This window comes from Desmodus rotundus, chromosome 5 (genome assembly GCF_022682495.2).
Source record: "Desmodus rotundus isolate HL8 chromosome 5, HLdesRot8A.1, whole genome shotgun sequence".
In the NCBI taxonomy this organism is placed as follows: domain Eukaryota; kingdom Metazoa; phylum Chordata; class Mammalia; order Chiroptera; family Phyllostomidae; genus Desmodus; species Desmodus rotundus.
The window spans coordinates 6,633,078-6,647,650 of NC_071391.1; the positions used below are offsets into that span (position 1 = coordinate 6,633,078).

General features: G+C 52.9%; 1 protein-coding gene across 1 annotated transcript; it reads left to right on the forward strand.

Moving 5' to 3' along the window:
• Positions 1-2,686: 2,686 nt before the first annotated feature.
• Positions 2,687-12,658, forward strand: LOC112317257 (phospholipase A and acyltransferase 3). The gene is made up of 4 exons (XM_024574336.3): positions 2,687-2,797; positions 4,254-4,356; positions 8,328-8,596; positions 12,041-12,658. The coding sequence occupies exons 1-4, from the start codon at positions 2,789-2,791 to the stop codon at positions 12,152-12,154; spliced, it is 495 nt and encodes a 164-aa protein (XP_024430104.2). The 5' UTR covers positions 2,687-2,788; the 3' UTR covers positions 12,155-12,658.
• The last annotated feature ends 1,915 nt before the right edge of the window (positions 12,659-14,573 follow it).

Here is a 14,573-nt window from a genome sequence, read left to right on the forward strand (position 1 = left end):
GGTTAAAAAAGGTTTCAAGGCCTCTGCTTGTGGAGGACTCCCGGTGCTCCTGGAGGCGTGTGGGAGGGTGTTCACAGCAGCTCCCCCCATCTGGCGACACCCTGGGAACACCCCGATGTCCCCTGGCAGGAGACAGGAAATTAAACCATGCTACATTCCCTGTGAACATGAATGGACATGAGTCAACATGGAACGTACTACTGGGAAAAAAGGATCAAGTTCTCCGGGTCGAAGCCCATATCAGTGCTTCCTTCCTTCTTATGGCCAAGTGATATTCCGTTATGGATTTGCCCCATCTGGTTGGCCCATGCATCAGCTGATGGAGGTTTGGGTAGTGTGTGCCTTTTGGCATTATGAACAATGCTGATGTAAACATGTATGCAGACTTTTTGTGTCGTGAAACTTATTTAAGATATTGGTTATTATTTTTTAATCCTCACTTGAGGATGTTTATTGATTTTAGACAGAGAGAGAAACATTAATGTGAGAGACAAACATCAATCTGTTGCCTCCTGTATGCGTCCTAACTGGGAATTGAACCTGAAACCTACGTATGTGTCCCAGCTGGGAATTGAACCTGTAACCTTTTGGTGTACGGGACGATGCTCCAACCAGCTGAGCCACCTAGCCAGGGCAATCCTGGTATTTCTCCAACTGGGTTCTTGGTGCATGGATGATTTATTGTTATCCTTTTTACCCCCCAGGAAATAGATATTTTCATTTTCATTAAAGTATTATTCCATGTATTTATTCATTCAGCAAGTTGTTTCTGAGCCTCTACTATGTGTTAGCCACTACCCTGGCTGCTATGAGTAAAGTCACGTATTTTAATTTCTTTCTCCTTTTTGAAAGAACTTTACGCTTTGTTTTTCAATCACAGTTTGCATTTACGGCCGATATGACTCTGTATTAGTTTCGGGTGTACAGCACGTCGGTCAGATAATCACCTACTTTACAACGGGTTCCCTCCATGTTTCCAGTACACACCTGGCACCATCAGTGTTATTTCCCACGCCTCACACTTACGAATATTCTTCTCTATAGATACAAGATTTAATACGAGTCATTATAAAGTATATGTAGTCTACGATATTGCCGGAAAGATACCAAGAGACTGATAAGGCTGCCTCGGTGGAGGGAACTGGGGGGCTGGGGGCTGGGGGCGGGGAGATGGAGGCTTACCTTGCCCTTAAAGCCTTCTATGTGATTAAAAAATACACATATGTGCACATGCGGGAGACCGGAAGTGTCTGTGTCCCAGGCCGTGGCCCTGGACTGCCAGCAGGCTGGGCATGAGGCCTGCCCTGCCCAATCTCTGTCCATTTGTGGCACTTTGACCTTTCCCGCCCAGCAGCTACTGGGACAAACAGATGACTCTTTTCATGTGGCTCTTGGGCCCAATTTTCTGACCACCTGAACAGATTGGATTAGGTGAAAAGGGACAAGTCCCAGAAAGGAGACAGTGCCCTTTCTTCCCGCTCCGCTGAGAGCAACTCACTCAGTCCCTGTCCCAGAGACCTGAGGTCTCCGATGGCGCCCAGCCGAGCCCTCTTGCTCAGTCAGGGAGACAGGGCTGCGAGGCCACAAGGGGATGGTACTGATTGGACGAACTGAGATCACGTGCCTCCAGGCCAGCCACTCAAAAGGTGTCCAGCATCAAGTGGCGGCTGGCCCAAAGGGCTCTGGACAACGGGGTGGGGGGGCAATTAGCTAAACCGACCCCACCGTCCCCCCCCCCCGGCTTCAAGGATGGGAGTTTCTTCCAGGATGGTCCAGCTGACACCAGAGGAGAATGGAGTGGAGATGCTGAGGGAGGCCCAGGCCCGGAGGGAGCAAGACCGCGTGGGCGGTGGGTGAGACCACTGGTGGGCAGAGATGCTGTGCATCCCGAATAGCTGTCCAGTCCCAGCTCCAGTCCACCTGTCTCCCGACAAGGAAGCTCTATGTATGCCCGCAGCAGGATGCTAAGGGCCCTCCCCACTCCACCCACCCCTTCCTGCCTGTCCAGTTTGCCCAGGATGTTACAGCCCACAGCGGGTGTCAGATGAGAGACCCTTGTTTGGGGCTTCAGGTGGGGTAGCATGCTGGTGCCTTAAAAACAGCTTGTCCACACCCAGACAGCCATGGGTTTGGGGTGCCATTTGGTCTAGAGTGTGTGCTTCCGAACTGTGGTCCAGAGGGCGAGAGGGGTTGGTCTCTGTTCCATGTCTGACCCTGCGGGCTCACAGTTCCGGTTGGGGGGAGCATGCCTCTGAGGATACGTCTGTGCAGTTCCATCGGCTTTGAGGTTGGTGGGGATGCTGGTGTGTTCTGGTCACCGCCAGCCCCCGTTTTCGGGTCTCCTTAGAGCTCCTCCCTCCTTGGAGCATTTCTGCTTCGGCTTCTGCCCTTCCATCCTGCCTGGCTTGACCCCGCCCCCACCCGACTCTGTCCCTCTCTTCTGCTCTTCCACGCAGCATGTGCCCTGGCCCTGCTTGAAGAAAGAGCAGCGTTCATGTGCACTTTGATTTTGTTTCATTTATCAATGTGTTTATTTCATTTTTAAAGTCACTTATCATTATTATTTTGTAGTACATGCTAAATCTAAATGTTACAAACATGAACGTCCTCTGACTAGATCATAACCCCTCAGGTCACCTGGACACATGTCTTACAGCACGTCACGTGATCCATGGATTTAAATACAGGTGTCTGTTCCTGAGCAGGGTCAGAGCGAAAACGAAACTCCTGAGGCTACAGAAGGCCGGACGCACCGGCAGCAGCTCAGAGATAGCATCTCCACGGAAGGATGGCTTTGGTGAGTCCCCAGGCGGCTCTTACTTTAAACACCGTAACTCCGTTAGTGGTGATTGCGTGGGTTTCCTTGTTGGTCTGCAGCGCAGGCATAGAGGGCCCCAGGTGGGAGGTGGGACACGGGTACGGGGTGGGGAGGGCTCCCCAGGGCCTTCCTGAGGGGGCAAGAAGGTGAGCTCAGGGAGGGCAGTCGCTGCCCACTGCCCAGGCCCACCTCCTCGGTCACACTGTCCCGGGTGGGGGGGATGAGCTGGGACAGAGGGGTCAGGGAGATGGATCAGAGCAGTGTGGGGCTGAGCGGGGGCTTCCAGGAAGGCACCCTTGTCCACCCCTCATCTCCAAAGACCTTCTCTTTCTCCCCCTCGATTTTTCCTCCCACCCCTCTCTTCCCCTTCCACATGCTGCCCCTTCCTTCTGGCTCCCAAACGGTCCCATTCCCTAAGTGCTCGGCTGAGGCAGGGCAGGAGGGGGGCTGGCGGACCTCAGAGCCGCCCTTGAATAGAACTTTCATGGTAAGGGTGTATCTCAATGTCCAAGTGTGACCCGGGCAATGTACGTCCTGCTCACGCACACTCAGAAGGGCGCTGCCAGCTCCAGCCACACCCTGTGATCCTGGCCTGGGACTCGGCCTGGAGCTCAGCCCCGCCTGCCTGGGATGCTCTGGGACTGTTAAGGGCCTGTCGTTGGAAACACGCAGACCCAGGGGTCAGTCTGGCTCTTCTACTCAGTCGGTAAGGGCCTCTTTGGCAAATTGCCTAACGTTCCTGAGACTCAGTCTTCTCGTCTGTCAGTGGGGTAATGGTGGTTCTGAGTCACAGGAGTGACGGATGTCAAGAGTGGGGCACGCTGAGCGCTGTGTCTGGGCTTTGCGAGTCCGAGCTCCGTAACTCAGAATCACTGAGGCCTGGCACAAGGAGGGTGGCCTTTATGAGGCATTTTCATTTATTTATTTATTTATTTATTTGAATCCAGAACGGGGGTTGGAGAGAGAGAGAGAGAGAGAGATCAATTGGTTGCCTCTCACACCCTGACCAGGGACCGAACCTGCAACCCCTTGGTCCACGGGGCGACGCTCCAACCAACTGAGCCACACCGGCCAGGGCCCTTTAGGGGGCATTTTAGACACCCTGGGAGTCATATACTCACTTGCTGACACAAACATGCCCTGACATGAAATGTGCACACCTCTCAGCCACACCCCCGTGCCGCACACCTGCCCACACGGCCCCTCTGCACACCCTCCCCCTCTCTTCCGTGTCCCCTGAAGAGCTCATTTCCAGTCCAGCAGCTCCAGTAAGGGAGGGATTTTTCCACCTGTGTGAGGAGAGCTCCCTCCTTCGTTTCCTGCAGAAGATGATCAGAGGGAGTCTGCAGGCTGGGCTGAGGCTCTGAATAGGTCAAGTTCTAGAATGTTCCCTGCTAGGACTGATCTCAGCCTGTCTCTGGATTTTCTGTCGCAGGCCAAACTAACACCTGGAGACCTGATTGAGATTTTTCGCCTTGGCTACGCGCACTGGGCCGTCTACGTGGGAGATGGCTACGTGGTCCATCTGGCTCCTCCAAGTAAGGATGGGTTCTCTGCTTGAGCCCAAGGGAGGAGGTGGTGGTGAGTGTGAACGGTTGCACACTTGGGTGCTTGTTCTCACCTCAGTGCCCGGCATAGGGGGCATTCAGGGACCACTGGCTGAACGTTATTCTCAGGTAGGGACACCCATCGCTGCTCTTCCTTAGTAGCAAGTTCGTGGAGAGACTGTTGACCTTTATCCCCAAGCAGGTTGGGGTTCAGTTCCAGCCAACCCACTGCTCTACGGGAGACCTCATCATGTGCACTTGATGTCTGGAGGGGCAAAGGAGTAGGAAATAGTTTCCAGCTGGCTGCGCAGTGTAAGGGAAGGAACGTGGGCCTCCCCATGAGACAGAACCCGTGTGGGACCCTGGTGCCTCTGTCTACCGACTTGTGACTTGCATGTGTGACTTCGCCCCCTAAGTTCAGCTGCACCCTCAGGAGAGCAGATGAGCATTCCCCCCTGCCGGTGGTGCAGGGATGAGATGCAGGGCTGCATGGGGGGCCCTGGTGCGGGGCCCGGCAGGTGCCGAGCCCACCCCCCCTTACCTCCCAGAATGCCATGGCATCCAAGAAAATGCCCAAACCTTGGGAACCACTCTGCAGCAGGGAATTGGCCAAATAAAGGAGATACCTGCATTTCACGGCATTCTACAGCACCGGTAAAAGCAGCTGTCCCGCAGGTGTGTGTACACACGTGTACGCATGCATGTATATATTCTCCAAATTCAGGCTTTAAAAAATGAGACTTCACTGAGGAGTGATTTACTAATAGTAAGATTTACCCTTTTCCCTATACTACAGTTCTATGACTTTTGACAAATGCTTATGAACATGTACCGTCAGCACCAGGCAGATGTAGAAGAGTTCCCTCGCCCCCCAAAGTTCCCCCTGCCCCTCTGTTGTCAAGCCCAGCGCCCCAGCCCCCACACCCCCAGCTCCTGGCAACCTGTGATCTTTTGTCTGTAGTGTTGCCTTTTCCAGCATGTGATATGAACGGAATCCTGTGGAACGGCGCTTTCGGTCTGGTTTCTTTAACTCAGTGGAACGCACTTGAGATCATTACACACCTGGCTGCACTTGGCTCCTTTCTGTGGCTGCGTGTCCCGTTGTGTGGATGGACCACCTCTGTTTATCTGTTCACAAGCTGAAGGACATCTGGGTGGTTTTTAAATTTTTGCATTTGATTTTTAATTTTTATTTTTTAGTATATTTTTTTGATTTTGCTATTACAGTTGTCCCATTTTTTCTCCCCTTTCTCCCCCTCTGCTTGGTATTCCCATTCCTTCTAACATTCCACCCCCTTAGTTCATGTCCATGGGTCATAAATGTAAGTTCTTTGGCTTCTCTATTTCCTGTACTATTCTTAACCGCCCCCCCCCAGTCTATTGTGTGCCTACCTATTATTCCCTGTACCTTCCACCCCCCACTCTTTCCCTCCCCCATTGATAACTCTCCATGTGATCTCCATTTCTGTGATTCTGTTCCTGTTCTAGTTGTTTGCTTAGATTATTTATTTTTTTAGGTTCAGTTGTGGATAGTTGTGAGTTTGTTGTCATTTTACTGTTCATAGTTTTGATCCTCTTTTTCTTAGATAAGTCCCCTTAACATTTCAAATAATAAGGGCTTAGTGATGATGAATTCCTTTAACTTGACCTTATCTGGGAAGTACTTTACCTGCCTTTCCATTCTAAATGAGAGCTTTGCTGGATAGAGTAATCTAGGTAGGTCCTTGCCTTTCATGATTTGGGATACTTCTTTCCAGCCCGTTCTTGCCTGCAAGGTTTCTTTTGAGAAATCAGCTGATAGTCTTATGGGAACTCCTTTGTAGGTAACCGTCTCCTTTCCTCTTGTTGCTTTTAAGATTCTCTCCTTCTCTTTAATCTTGGGTAATTTGATTATGATGTGTCTTGGTGTGTTCCTCCTTGGACCCGACTTCTCTGGGACCCTCCAAGCTTCGTGGACGTGCACGTCTAGTTCCTTTGCCAGATTACAGAAGTTCTCCTTCATCATTTTTTCAAATAAGTTTTCAATTTCTTGCTCTTCCTCTTCTCCTCCTGGCACCCCTATGATTCGCATGTTTGAACATTTAAAGTTGTCCCAGAGATTCCTAAGCCTCTCTTCATTTTATTGAATTCTTGTTTCTTCATTCTGTTCTGGATAAATGTTTATTTCTTCCTTTTGTTCCAAATCTTTGATTTGAGTCCTGGTTTCTTTCCCTTCACTGTTGGTTCCCTTTATTTCGCTTTTCATAACCTTCACTTCTTTCTCTATTTTGTGACCATATTCAACCATTTCTGTGAGCATCCCGATACCAGTGTTTTGAACTCTGCATCTGATAGGTTGTCTATCTCGTCATCGCTTAGTTGTTTTTCTGGAGTTTTGATCTGTTCTTTCATTTGGGCCATGTTTCTTTGTCTTGGCTTGCCTGTTACGTAGTAAGGGTTGGAGCCTTAGGTATTCACCAGGGTGGGGCAACCACATTGCTGCTTTGTGACACTGTATGTGGGGGAGGGGTAAGAAAGGGAACAATGTCCCTTGCTTGGCTCTCTCCCCATGTTCAGTCACTTCCTTCACTTCCCACAAGTGGATTGTGCCTTTTCAGGTGCTGATTCCCAGGTGGGTGGGCTTGTGTACGTTCTAGGACCCTGTGGGTCTCTCCAATGAACTCTCCTGTGAGGCTGGGAGTTTCTTCTGCTGCCTCAACCCTCACAGGTGTTTTCAGTTAGAGGTTTGAGGCTTTATTTCCCCACACTGGAACCCTGGGTTTCGAGGTCTGTCTCGCTCCCCAGTTGTTCCTCCCAGTTTATCCTCATGGGAATGTGGGACTGCCCGCTCTGCCAGGTGCTGCCTTGCTTGGTGTCCTCTCTGCCCGGCTGCCCTTCTCTGCCCCTCTTTCTGGTCTGGGTGAATGTTCTTCATCAACTCCTAGGTTGTTGGACTTCCATACAGTTCGATTTTCTGGTAGTTCTGGTTGTTTTTGTTTTTAAATTGGTTGTTGTCCTTCTTTTGGCTGAGTGAGGCAGCAAAGCGTATCTATCTACACCTCCATCTTGGCCAGAACTCCAATTTTTAATTTTTGACAGCAATTATTAGAGCCATAGTAAATATTCCCATGCAGGTCTGTTTTATATGTGTGAACATACATTTTCATTTCTTTTGGGTAAATAGGCATCCTAAGGTAAATTGCTGAAAGGTCCAAGCAGCTCACAGTAGTTTAGGAGAGGACGCCCTCTACTAGGCAAAGGAAGAAACTCCCTGAGGAGGAAGAAAGGAAGAAACACATCTGCCCCCTGAGGGTTCCAGGGCCCATCCTGTTGCCTTCTCGTTCCAGCTTCCTGGAAGCCTGGGTGAGGCAGGAAGCCAAGGTCCCCTTAGAGGCAAATCAGAGAATTTAGAGCTGGGAGAGTGTGGACGTCACCTGATCCAATGCCTTCAATGTGTAGCCGATAAAAGCCAGTGAGAAGAGAGGGACTTGCCAGAGGCCACATAGTGGGTGGGGCGCTGGCTTTGCAGGTCAGGCCTCATCTTGCTCAACGGCTGCCTTTCCTACTTTTTAAAAAATGTCACCCTAGCCTGCTGAGGTCCCCCTGCTCTGACTCAGAGAGGACCCGTGACAGTTTCTAGACCACAAGCTGGTGAGGGGAAGCTGGGACTAGGACCCGGATGTCTGCCCTGCACCACTCCACCCCATCCTGAGTCTTGCAGGGACACCTGAACTCACGTGGTCCATTAGGAGAACTCACATCCTTTGGTTTAGAAAGGAGGAAGCCGGTGCCCAGGGACAGCTCCATAGTCACCCAAGCTCAGGTCTGCCCTGTCTTTGAGTTTGAAGCCGGCGGGGTGGCCAAGCCCTTCCACAGCTCATCCTAACTGATGGTGCCAAGGGCAGTGGGGCTGCCTGCTTGCCCGCTCCGAGCCCTGGGGCCTGCCCAGGACCATCCCTCTCTTTCTTCTTTGTGGACCACAGCTGAGATCGCCGGAGCTGGTGCGGCCAGCCTCATGTCCGCCCTGGCTGACAAGGCCATAGTGAAGAAGGAGCTGCTGTCTGTGGTGGCGGGGACAGATGAGTACCACGTCAACAACAAACATGATGACAAGTACTCCCCGCTGCCTCCCAGCAAAATTGTCCAGCGGGCAGAGGAGCTGGTGGGGCAGGAGGTGCTCTACAAGCTGACCAGCGACAACTGCGAGCACTTTGTGAACGAGCTGCGCTATGGAGTCTCCCGCAGCGACCAGGTGCGTCCTCAGCCTGAGCCCCGTCCCCAGGAGCCAGACCAGACCGCTCCCCTCAGCTGCCAGGGGCTGGGCATCAGTGTGTGCTGGCTGGGGTGGGGACGGAGGCACGGAGGAGACAAAGTGGCAGAGACAGGCTCCCTGCCCTTGAGGGCGTGACGGCAGTTGGGTGGGGATGAGGGCGGGCAGCCCTGCCAGTTGGCTGTGCAGACCAGTGTGGTTCAGGGTGATGTCACAGCCATGGCGGTCACCGCCATTGCCAAGGCCTCTGTGGCTGCCCGGCCCTGCGATGGCCCCTTCCCACAGCGCCAGAGGTGGGTTGTATTACCTTCCCACAGCACCAGAGGTGGGCTGTATTAACCCCACTTTGCAGATGGGGAAACCGAGGCTCAAAGTGCTTCGGTGGCTTATCCAAAGTCATTTGACAAGTAGCTATGGTGCCCCTCATCCCTGACAGCCACTGTGCAGAGCTGGGAATGGACCTAGGCGCCTGCTCAAGGAAGGCAACACAGAGGAGGTGACTCCTGAGCTGAGTGTGGTTGAATTTCTTTGATTAATCTGAAACTGGACAATGAGCTGGTGATAACCAGGGAGTAGGGGCGGTGTGTACTGTAGGCAGAGTATGAGCCAGGAGGAGGGAAAGCCCAGGTCATATCAGACAAGCGTCTTCCGTGAAGGGCAGGGGGTGGCGCACTCAGGCCCCGTGGCCCACGTGGTCCCTGCCTCTCCATTCCGCTCTGTCCTCGTAGCTCTGGAGCACAAAAGCAGTTGTGGATGATACTTAATGGAATGGGTAAGGCTGTGTTTTTAAAAAAGTTTCTTAATAAAAAGAAGTGGTGGGCTGGATTTGACCCCTATACTGTATTTTGCTGACTCCTGGTCTCAAATAATTTGAAAAAACTACATACCCCTGCCTACATTTTTAGGTGGCATCAAATATTTTAAAAATCATAAATACAAAAACATTGAGAAGGATAGAATTTTGGGTACACGGTACGTTGCACATACATGTACCTATTTTCTTCACGTCCTTGGAATCACACGTTTAGCTCATTCAGTTAATGAAAAACGTCCGCCGTGTGGTTTAAATAGGCCAGGTGTTGTTGTCAACCCAATCGGCCAAAGCAGACAACTCTTTAGGAAAAAGCTGGCATTTTTTTCCAACTCAAATAGATATGTTAAAGCATGTTTCCATGGCAATGGCCTCAGTTCAGCACTGTAATCTAAAGTCATAGGTAGACGTGGAGGGAGCCTGCCTGGAGGTGGGTTTGTGGTCACACGTTTCTCCTGGAGGCCCCGTGTGGGTAGGAGCGGGGGCCCTATGCAGTCCTCCTTCTTGGCTTCCTGGAATGTTTTACACATTAGTCCTTGCACTGTACATGCAGGGCAGGAGAGGATTAAGCTCCTCCCTTGGGAGGGAGGACAAAGGCTGTGGTGAAAGGGGAGGTGGGCAAGAAACCCCTGACCCCCCGGGAATGGGGACCTCTGGATGGAGCCCAGGCTGGTCTGGGCCACCGGGACCTGCTCCGTGCACAGGGCAGTGACCCTGCTGGAGCATCTCCCTCCTTTGAGCTGTTTCTGGTTGGGAGGGGTGGCAGGCTGGGGTGCGGGATGCTGCCTTATCACACATCCGTGCTGAAACCCCAAGGGCCAATCTGGGAGGCCCCCACTTTTCAGGAGTGGGTGGCCCTGTGCCGTGCCTCTGAGGAACTGGCAGGAGGTCTGCTCATCCGTGTCGTTTGTCCCTGGCGCCTCTTTCTGAACTCCTTCCAGGGCAGGCAACTCATTACCTTGCCTGCCTGTCTCCCTCTCCCTCCTTCCTTCCCTCTGTCTCTCTCTCCAAAACAAAGAGGGCTGGCACAGGATGGCAGAGCCCTTGACCCAGGAGGAATCTGCCCAGACTCTTGCAGAGCTTTTATCCTGAGGCCCTGTCCCTAGGACAGACCCAGGCCCCCTGTGATGCCTGCCTGAAAAAGCTCAGCGCTGCTGGGAGAAGCGACTTTGTTCCAGCCAGCCCGGGAGAGGGGCCCTGACCTCCCTTCCTCAGAGCGTTTACTAAAAAGGGCTTGTGGTGGGTCCTTCCTCAGCCCCGGGAGGTGGCTGTATAGCACCTGCATCAGGAGTGTCCCTCTAAAGGACCTGAGAGCCGTCCTGTGGAGTGCCCTCTGCAGGAAGTCAGGCCCTCAGCGTCCAGTCTCGGGGTGAGAGAGGAATCCTGACTTCCATCTCGGTCCTGCTGGCTGACACCTGGCCCAAAGCCTCTGCAAGTTTTCATTCCACTGAATGCTGAGCCCCAGCTTGTCCCGCTCCCTTCCTCACCCTTTGACACACCCAGTCACTGCTGCAGATCAGAATGGAGCTGAGCCAAGTGTTTTCACCTCTTTAACTCCCGTCCTGCTTGTTTATCTTTGACACTTGCAAACGTTTCTGAGTGTCTGCGATGAAAGGGACCCTGAGTTTGTGTTTCTTTCCCCAGCCTCTCACATGGGCCAGATTCATGATATTCTGCAGAGAGCTGCTATCTGGCCTCTGTTTTGGGTGCTTTTCCTCCTGGCTGTGGATGGCTTACGTGCGCTTTCTAGGATGTCAGGCAGTCTGGGCCCTGTCGCTTGCTGGTGGTGTGGCTTTGTCCCTGTAAAGTGAGAATATAAGTAACACAGGGTTATAAATAGGGCTTCGGGCAGATTAAGACAAATACAGGACCCGTGAAGTCCCTGCCCAGGGTTGACACCTGGACAGCAGCCGTTCTCCTAGTCCTCGTCCACCTCCACTGCTCAGTGGCGTGGGCCAGGGTGGCTCACGCCTGCTCTGTTGCGGACACGACCCTCAGGGATGACCCTTACGTCTCTGCCGTGTAGGTCTGTGTTTTCAGAGTGTCTGCTTCCTTGCCCAGAGAGCCCTTTCCCTAGTGGCGTGGAAGCTGGGTGGTCTCACTCCATGAAGGGCTGCTCGTAGTCTCCACGAGTGCCCAGCAGGTCAGTCATGAGTGCCTGGGCTGTGCCTGGAGCCGGGCTGAGCTCCAGGGACCCTGGACCGATCTGGGCAAGCTGCCTGCCTTCCAGCTCTGGGTGGTGAGAGTTCAAGGCGGTGGGTTCCCCAACTCTACACTTGCTTCAAGGCTCCCAGTTGGCCAGCCCTGACCTAGCACATCTGGGCATTTCCATGCGGCCTTACTATACTTTAAATACCTATTGGAGGGGGAGCTATTGTTTCCTCACACCTGCAGCTCCTCTTCCACTCATTCCTTCCCCACCAGGCTCCTTTTCCCCACCGTCCTGGGGGACCTGCCCTCTTGGGATCCCCCTGGCCTGCCGATAAGAGTCCCTTCTGTGGTTCTGTTGAACAGCACAAGGGCCAGATGGGTCTTTGTGGAGCTGAGGACTGTGGTGGGTATTTCCGTGGTCAGGCCCCTGATGTTGAGCGTGATGGCCTCCTCTTCTGCTGCAGGTCACCGATGTGCTCGTGGCAGTAGGCGTGACAGCAGGCATCCTAGGGGTGGGCCTGGCCGCCGCAGGCCTCATCGGGTTCCTGATGGACAGAAGCAAGCGGGAAAAGCAGTAACTTCAAGGAATTGTCCTAATGGCAACCAGTCAATACGGAGAAGTCTTGCTTAGCCAGCAGGTGTGGGGTTTGGTTTATTGATTTCACTCTTGTTTTATAATCATTTCAGCTGATTTGAATGGAGCACAATAAAAGCACAGGAAGATTTTATCTGGGCAAACGCAGCCTAGCTCGAATTCTATTAAAGACACAGCTGGGCTGTGTCCTGGACTGAATGTTTGTGTCCCCCACCCCCCAATTCATGCTGAAGCCCTAACCCCAATGTGGCGGTGTTTGGAGGTGGGCCTGGAAGGTGATTAGGTCCCAGGAGCTCCTGGCGGGGAGGGCCAGGGGTAGGTCTGATGGGATTAGTGCCCTTATAAGAAGCAGAGAGACCAGAACTCTCTCCTCCATGTGCGGACACAGTGAGAGGTGCCATCTGCAAGCCGGGACCAGGGCTTCACCAGGGTCTGAATCTGCTGGTATCCTCGTCTGGAACTGCTCGGTTCCGGACCTGTGAGAATAAATGCCTCTGTCGCAGAAGGCCTCAGGCGGTGGTACTGTTGTCCCGGCCCTCCCCGAGCGGGCCCACACAGGCCCCTTCCCGGCTGCACTGAGGTGCGTCCTGGACATTCAGCGCTTTTCTTGGGTTTCCCCTTGGGGCCAGTGTTCTTTTTATGGCCTGAGGATGCATGAGGGCGGAGCAGACACACCTGTGGTGGACAAGACCAGGAAGCACTGGCCTGCCAGGGCCTGGGACCTCAGCGGCTGGAACTGTGAGGAAGATTCTTGGCCATGCACGTGACCCAGCCCCCAGGGGCTGAGGCTCCCCATTCCTCCCGTTACTCTCCATTTCTCTTGGTTCCAGAAACAGTTAGTAACATGATCTCCCCCACCTCGCCATGGCTTTCCCTCCTGCATCGGCTCAGCAGCACATCCCCGCAAGGCCTGCAGCGCTGTGGTCCCAGTTCAGGTTCTTGAGAGAGACTCTGGTTGGCTCAGCTCACCAAGCCTGGCCCATCCTGGTGAGCCCCTACTGTGGGTCAGGTGACATCACTAGGCCAATCAGCTCTACAGATGGGGCCAGTCACATGGCTTAAGTCTGACTGCAGAGGCAGGTTCACTTGGAGGGGATTGTGGGTCCTGGGTTTGGCACCCCTGCTACAGGGGCACTCGGGGGAGGGAGTGGAGCTGGCACTGGCCTTTGGTCCCTCCAGAGCTGCTGATAGCCTGAGTCTTGTCCCAGGGGAGATTTACTGCTTGGAATTAGAGGCTGGAGGTCACAGCACTCATAGGATCTGATCCCCAAGCTCCCTCTCCTGTTGGGGGAGCCTTGGACTGCACGAAGTGAGAAACCTCCTCCTGTGTCTCAGCCTCCTGGTTGTGGGCCTCACAGAGCAGCTGGCCCCCCGACTCGGAGGGAGCCTGGGAGCAAGGCAAACATGGACCCTTCTGGAACCCCCACAGAGAGGCTGACATTTTAGCCTGGAAGTCGTTACACGGTCCTCCTTGGTAGCAGCAAGGACAAGTTCTTCTCTTGTCCCTCATCCTTCTGAGAGCCTGAGCTTCCAAGGGAGCCCTGTACGTGGGTCCAGTCTGGTCTTTCCTGCATGGAGAAGATCAAGGGGCCCACCAGCTTCCTCCTGCGAGGGCAGGTACAGCTAGGGGAGGTGACACCCCGGATTCTCAAGTCAGAGTGTTAGTGGCTGTGGTGATGGCCATAGAGAATGGCCAGGTGGAGTGGCCACTCAGTAGGGTCACTGGTGGCAGAAGCTGGGGAGGAAGTGTGAGAACATGAGGACCGGGCCCTTCTGAAACCCTGCCCAGGGCACTCTAGGAAGTAGCAGAGGGTAATTCTGCAGTGGTGAATTTTTTTCTTAATCCTCGTCTGAGGATATATTTATTGATTTTTTTTTTAAGAGCGACAGGAAGGTAGGGAGGGACGGGGAGAGAGAGACAGAGAGACATAGGCAGACATTGATATGAGAGAGAACGTTGCCTCCCATATGGCTCCAACCAGGGATCAAATCCACAACCTAAGTTTGGGCCTCGACCAGGAATTGAATGAGAGGCCTTTTGGTGTAGGGGATGACGCTCCAACCAACTGAACTGCCCGGCCAGGCCTGAGGTGGTTACATTTTTAAAAACTTTAATTTTTTGCACCTCTGTGTTCATTGCAGTGTTATTTACAATAGCTCAGTTTTGGAAGCAGCCCAAGTACCTGTCAGTGTGTGAGTGGGTAAAAAAGCGGTGGCGCAGTTACACAGTGGAGTACTACTCGGCTGTAAAAAAGAAAGCAAGCTGTGTGGCAGCATGGACGGACTTGGAGAGTGTTATGCTAAGTGATGTAAGCCAGTCAGAGGAAGACAAATGCCATGATTTCCCTTATCTGTGGAATCTAATGGACAAAGTAAACCACACGGAAACAAACTCATAGATA

What these genes read in the sequence shown, in the direction of transcription:
- LOC112317257 (XM_024574336.3), top strand. An exon ending in GGTCCATCTGGCTCCTCCAA is followed by an intron (nt 4,357 to 8,327) that starts GTAAGGATGGGT and finishes TGTGGACCACAG; the next exon opens with CTGAGATCGCCGGAGCTGGT. An exon ending in GAGTCTCCCGCAGCGACCAG is followed by an intron (nt 8,597 to 12,040) that starts GTGCGTCCTCAG and finishes CTTCTGCTGCAG; the next exon opens with GTCACCGATGTGCTCGTGGC.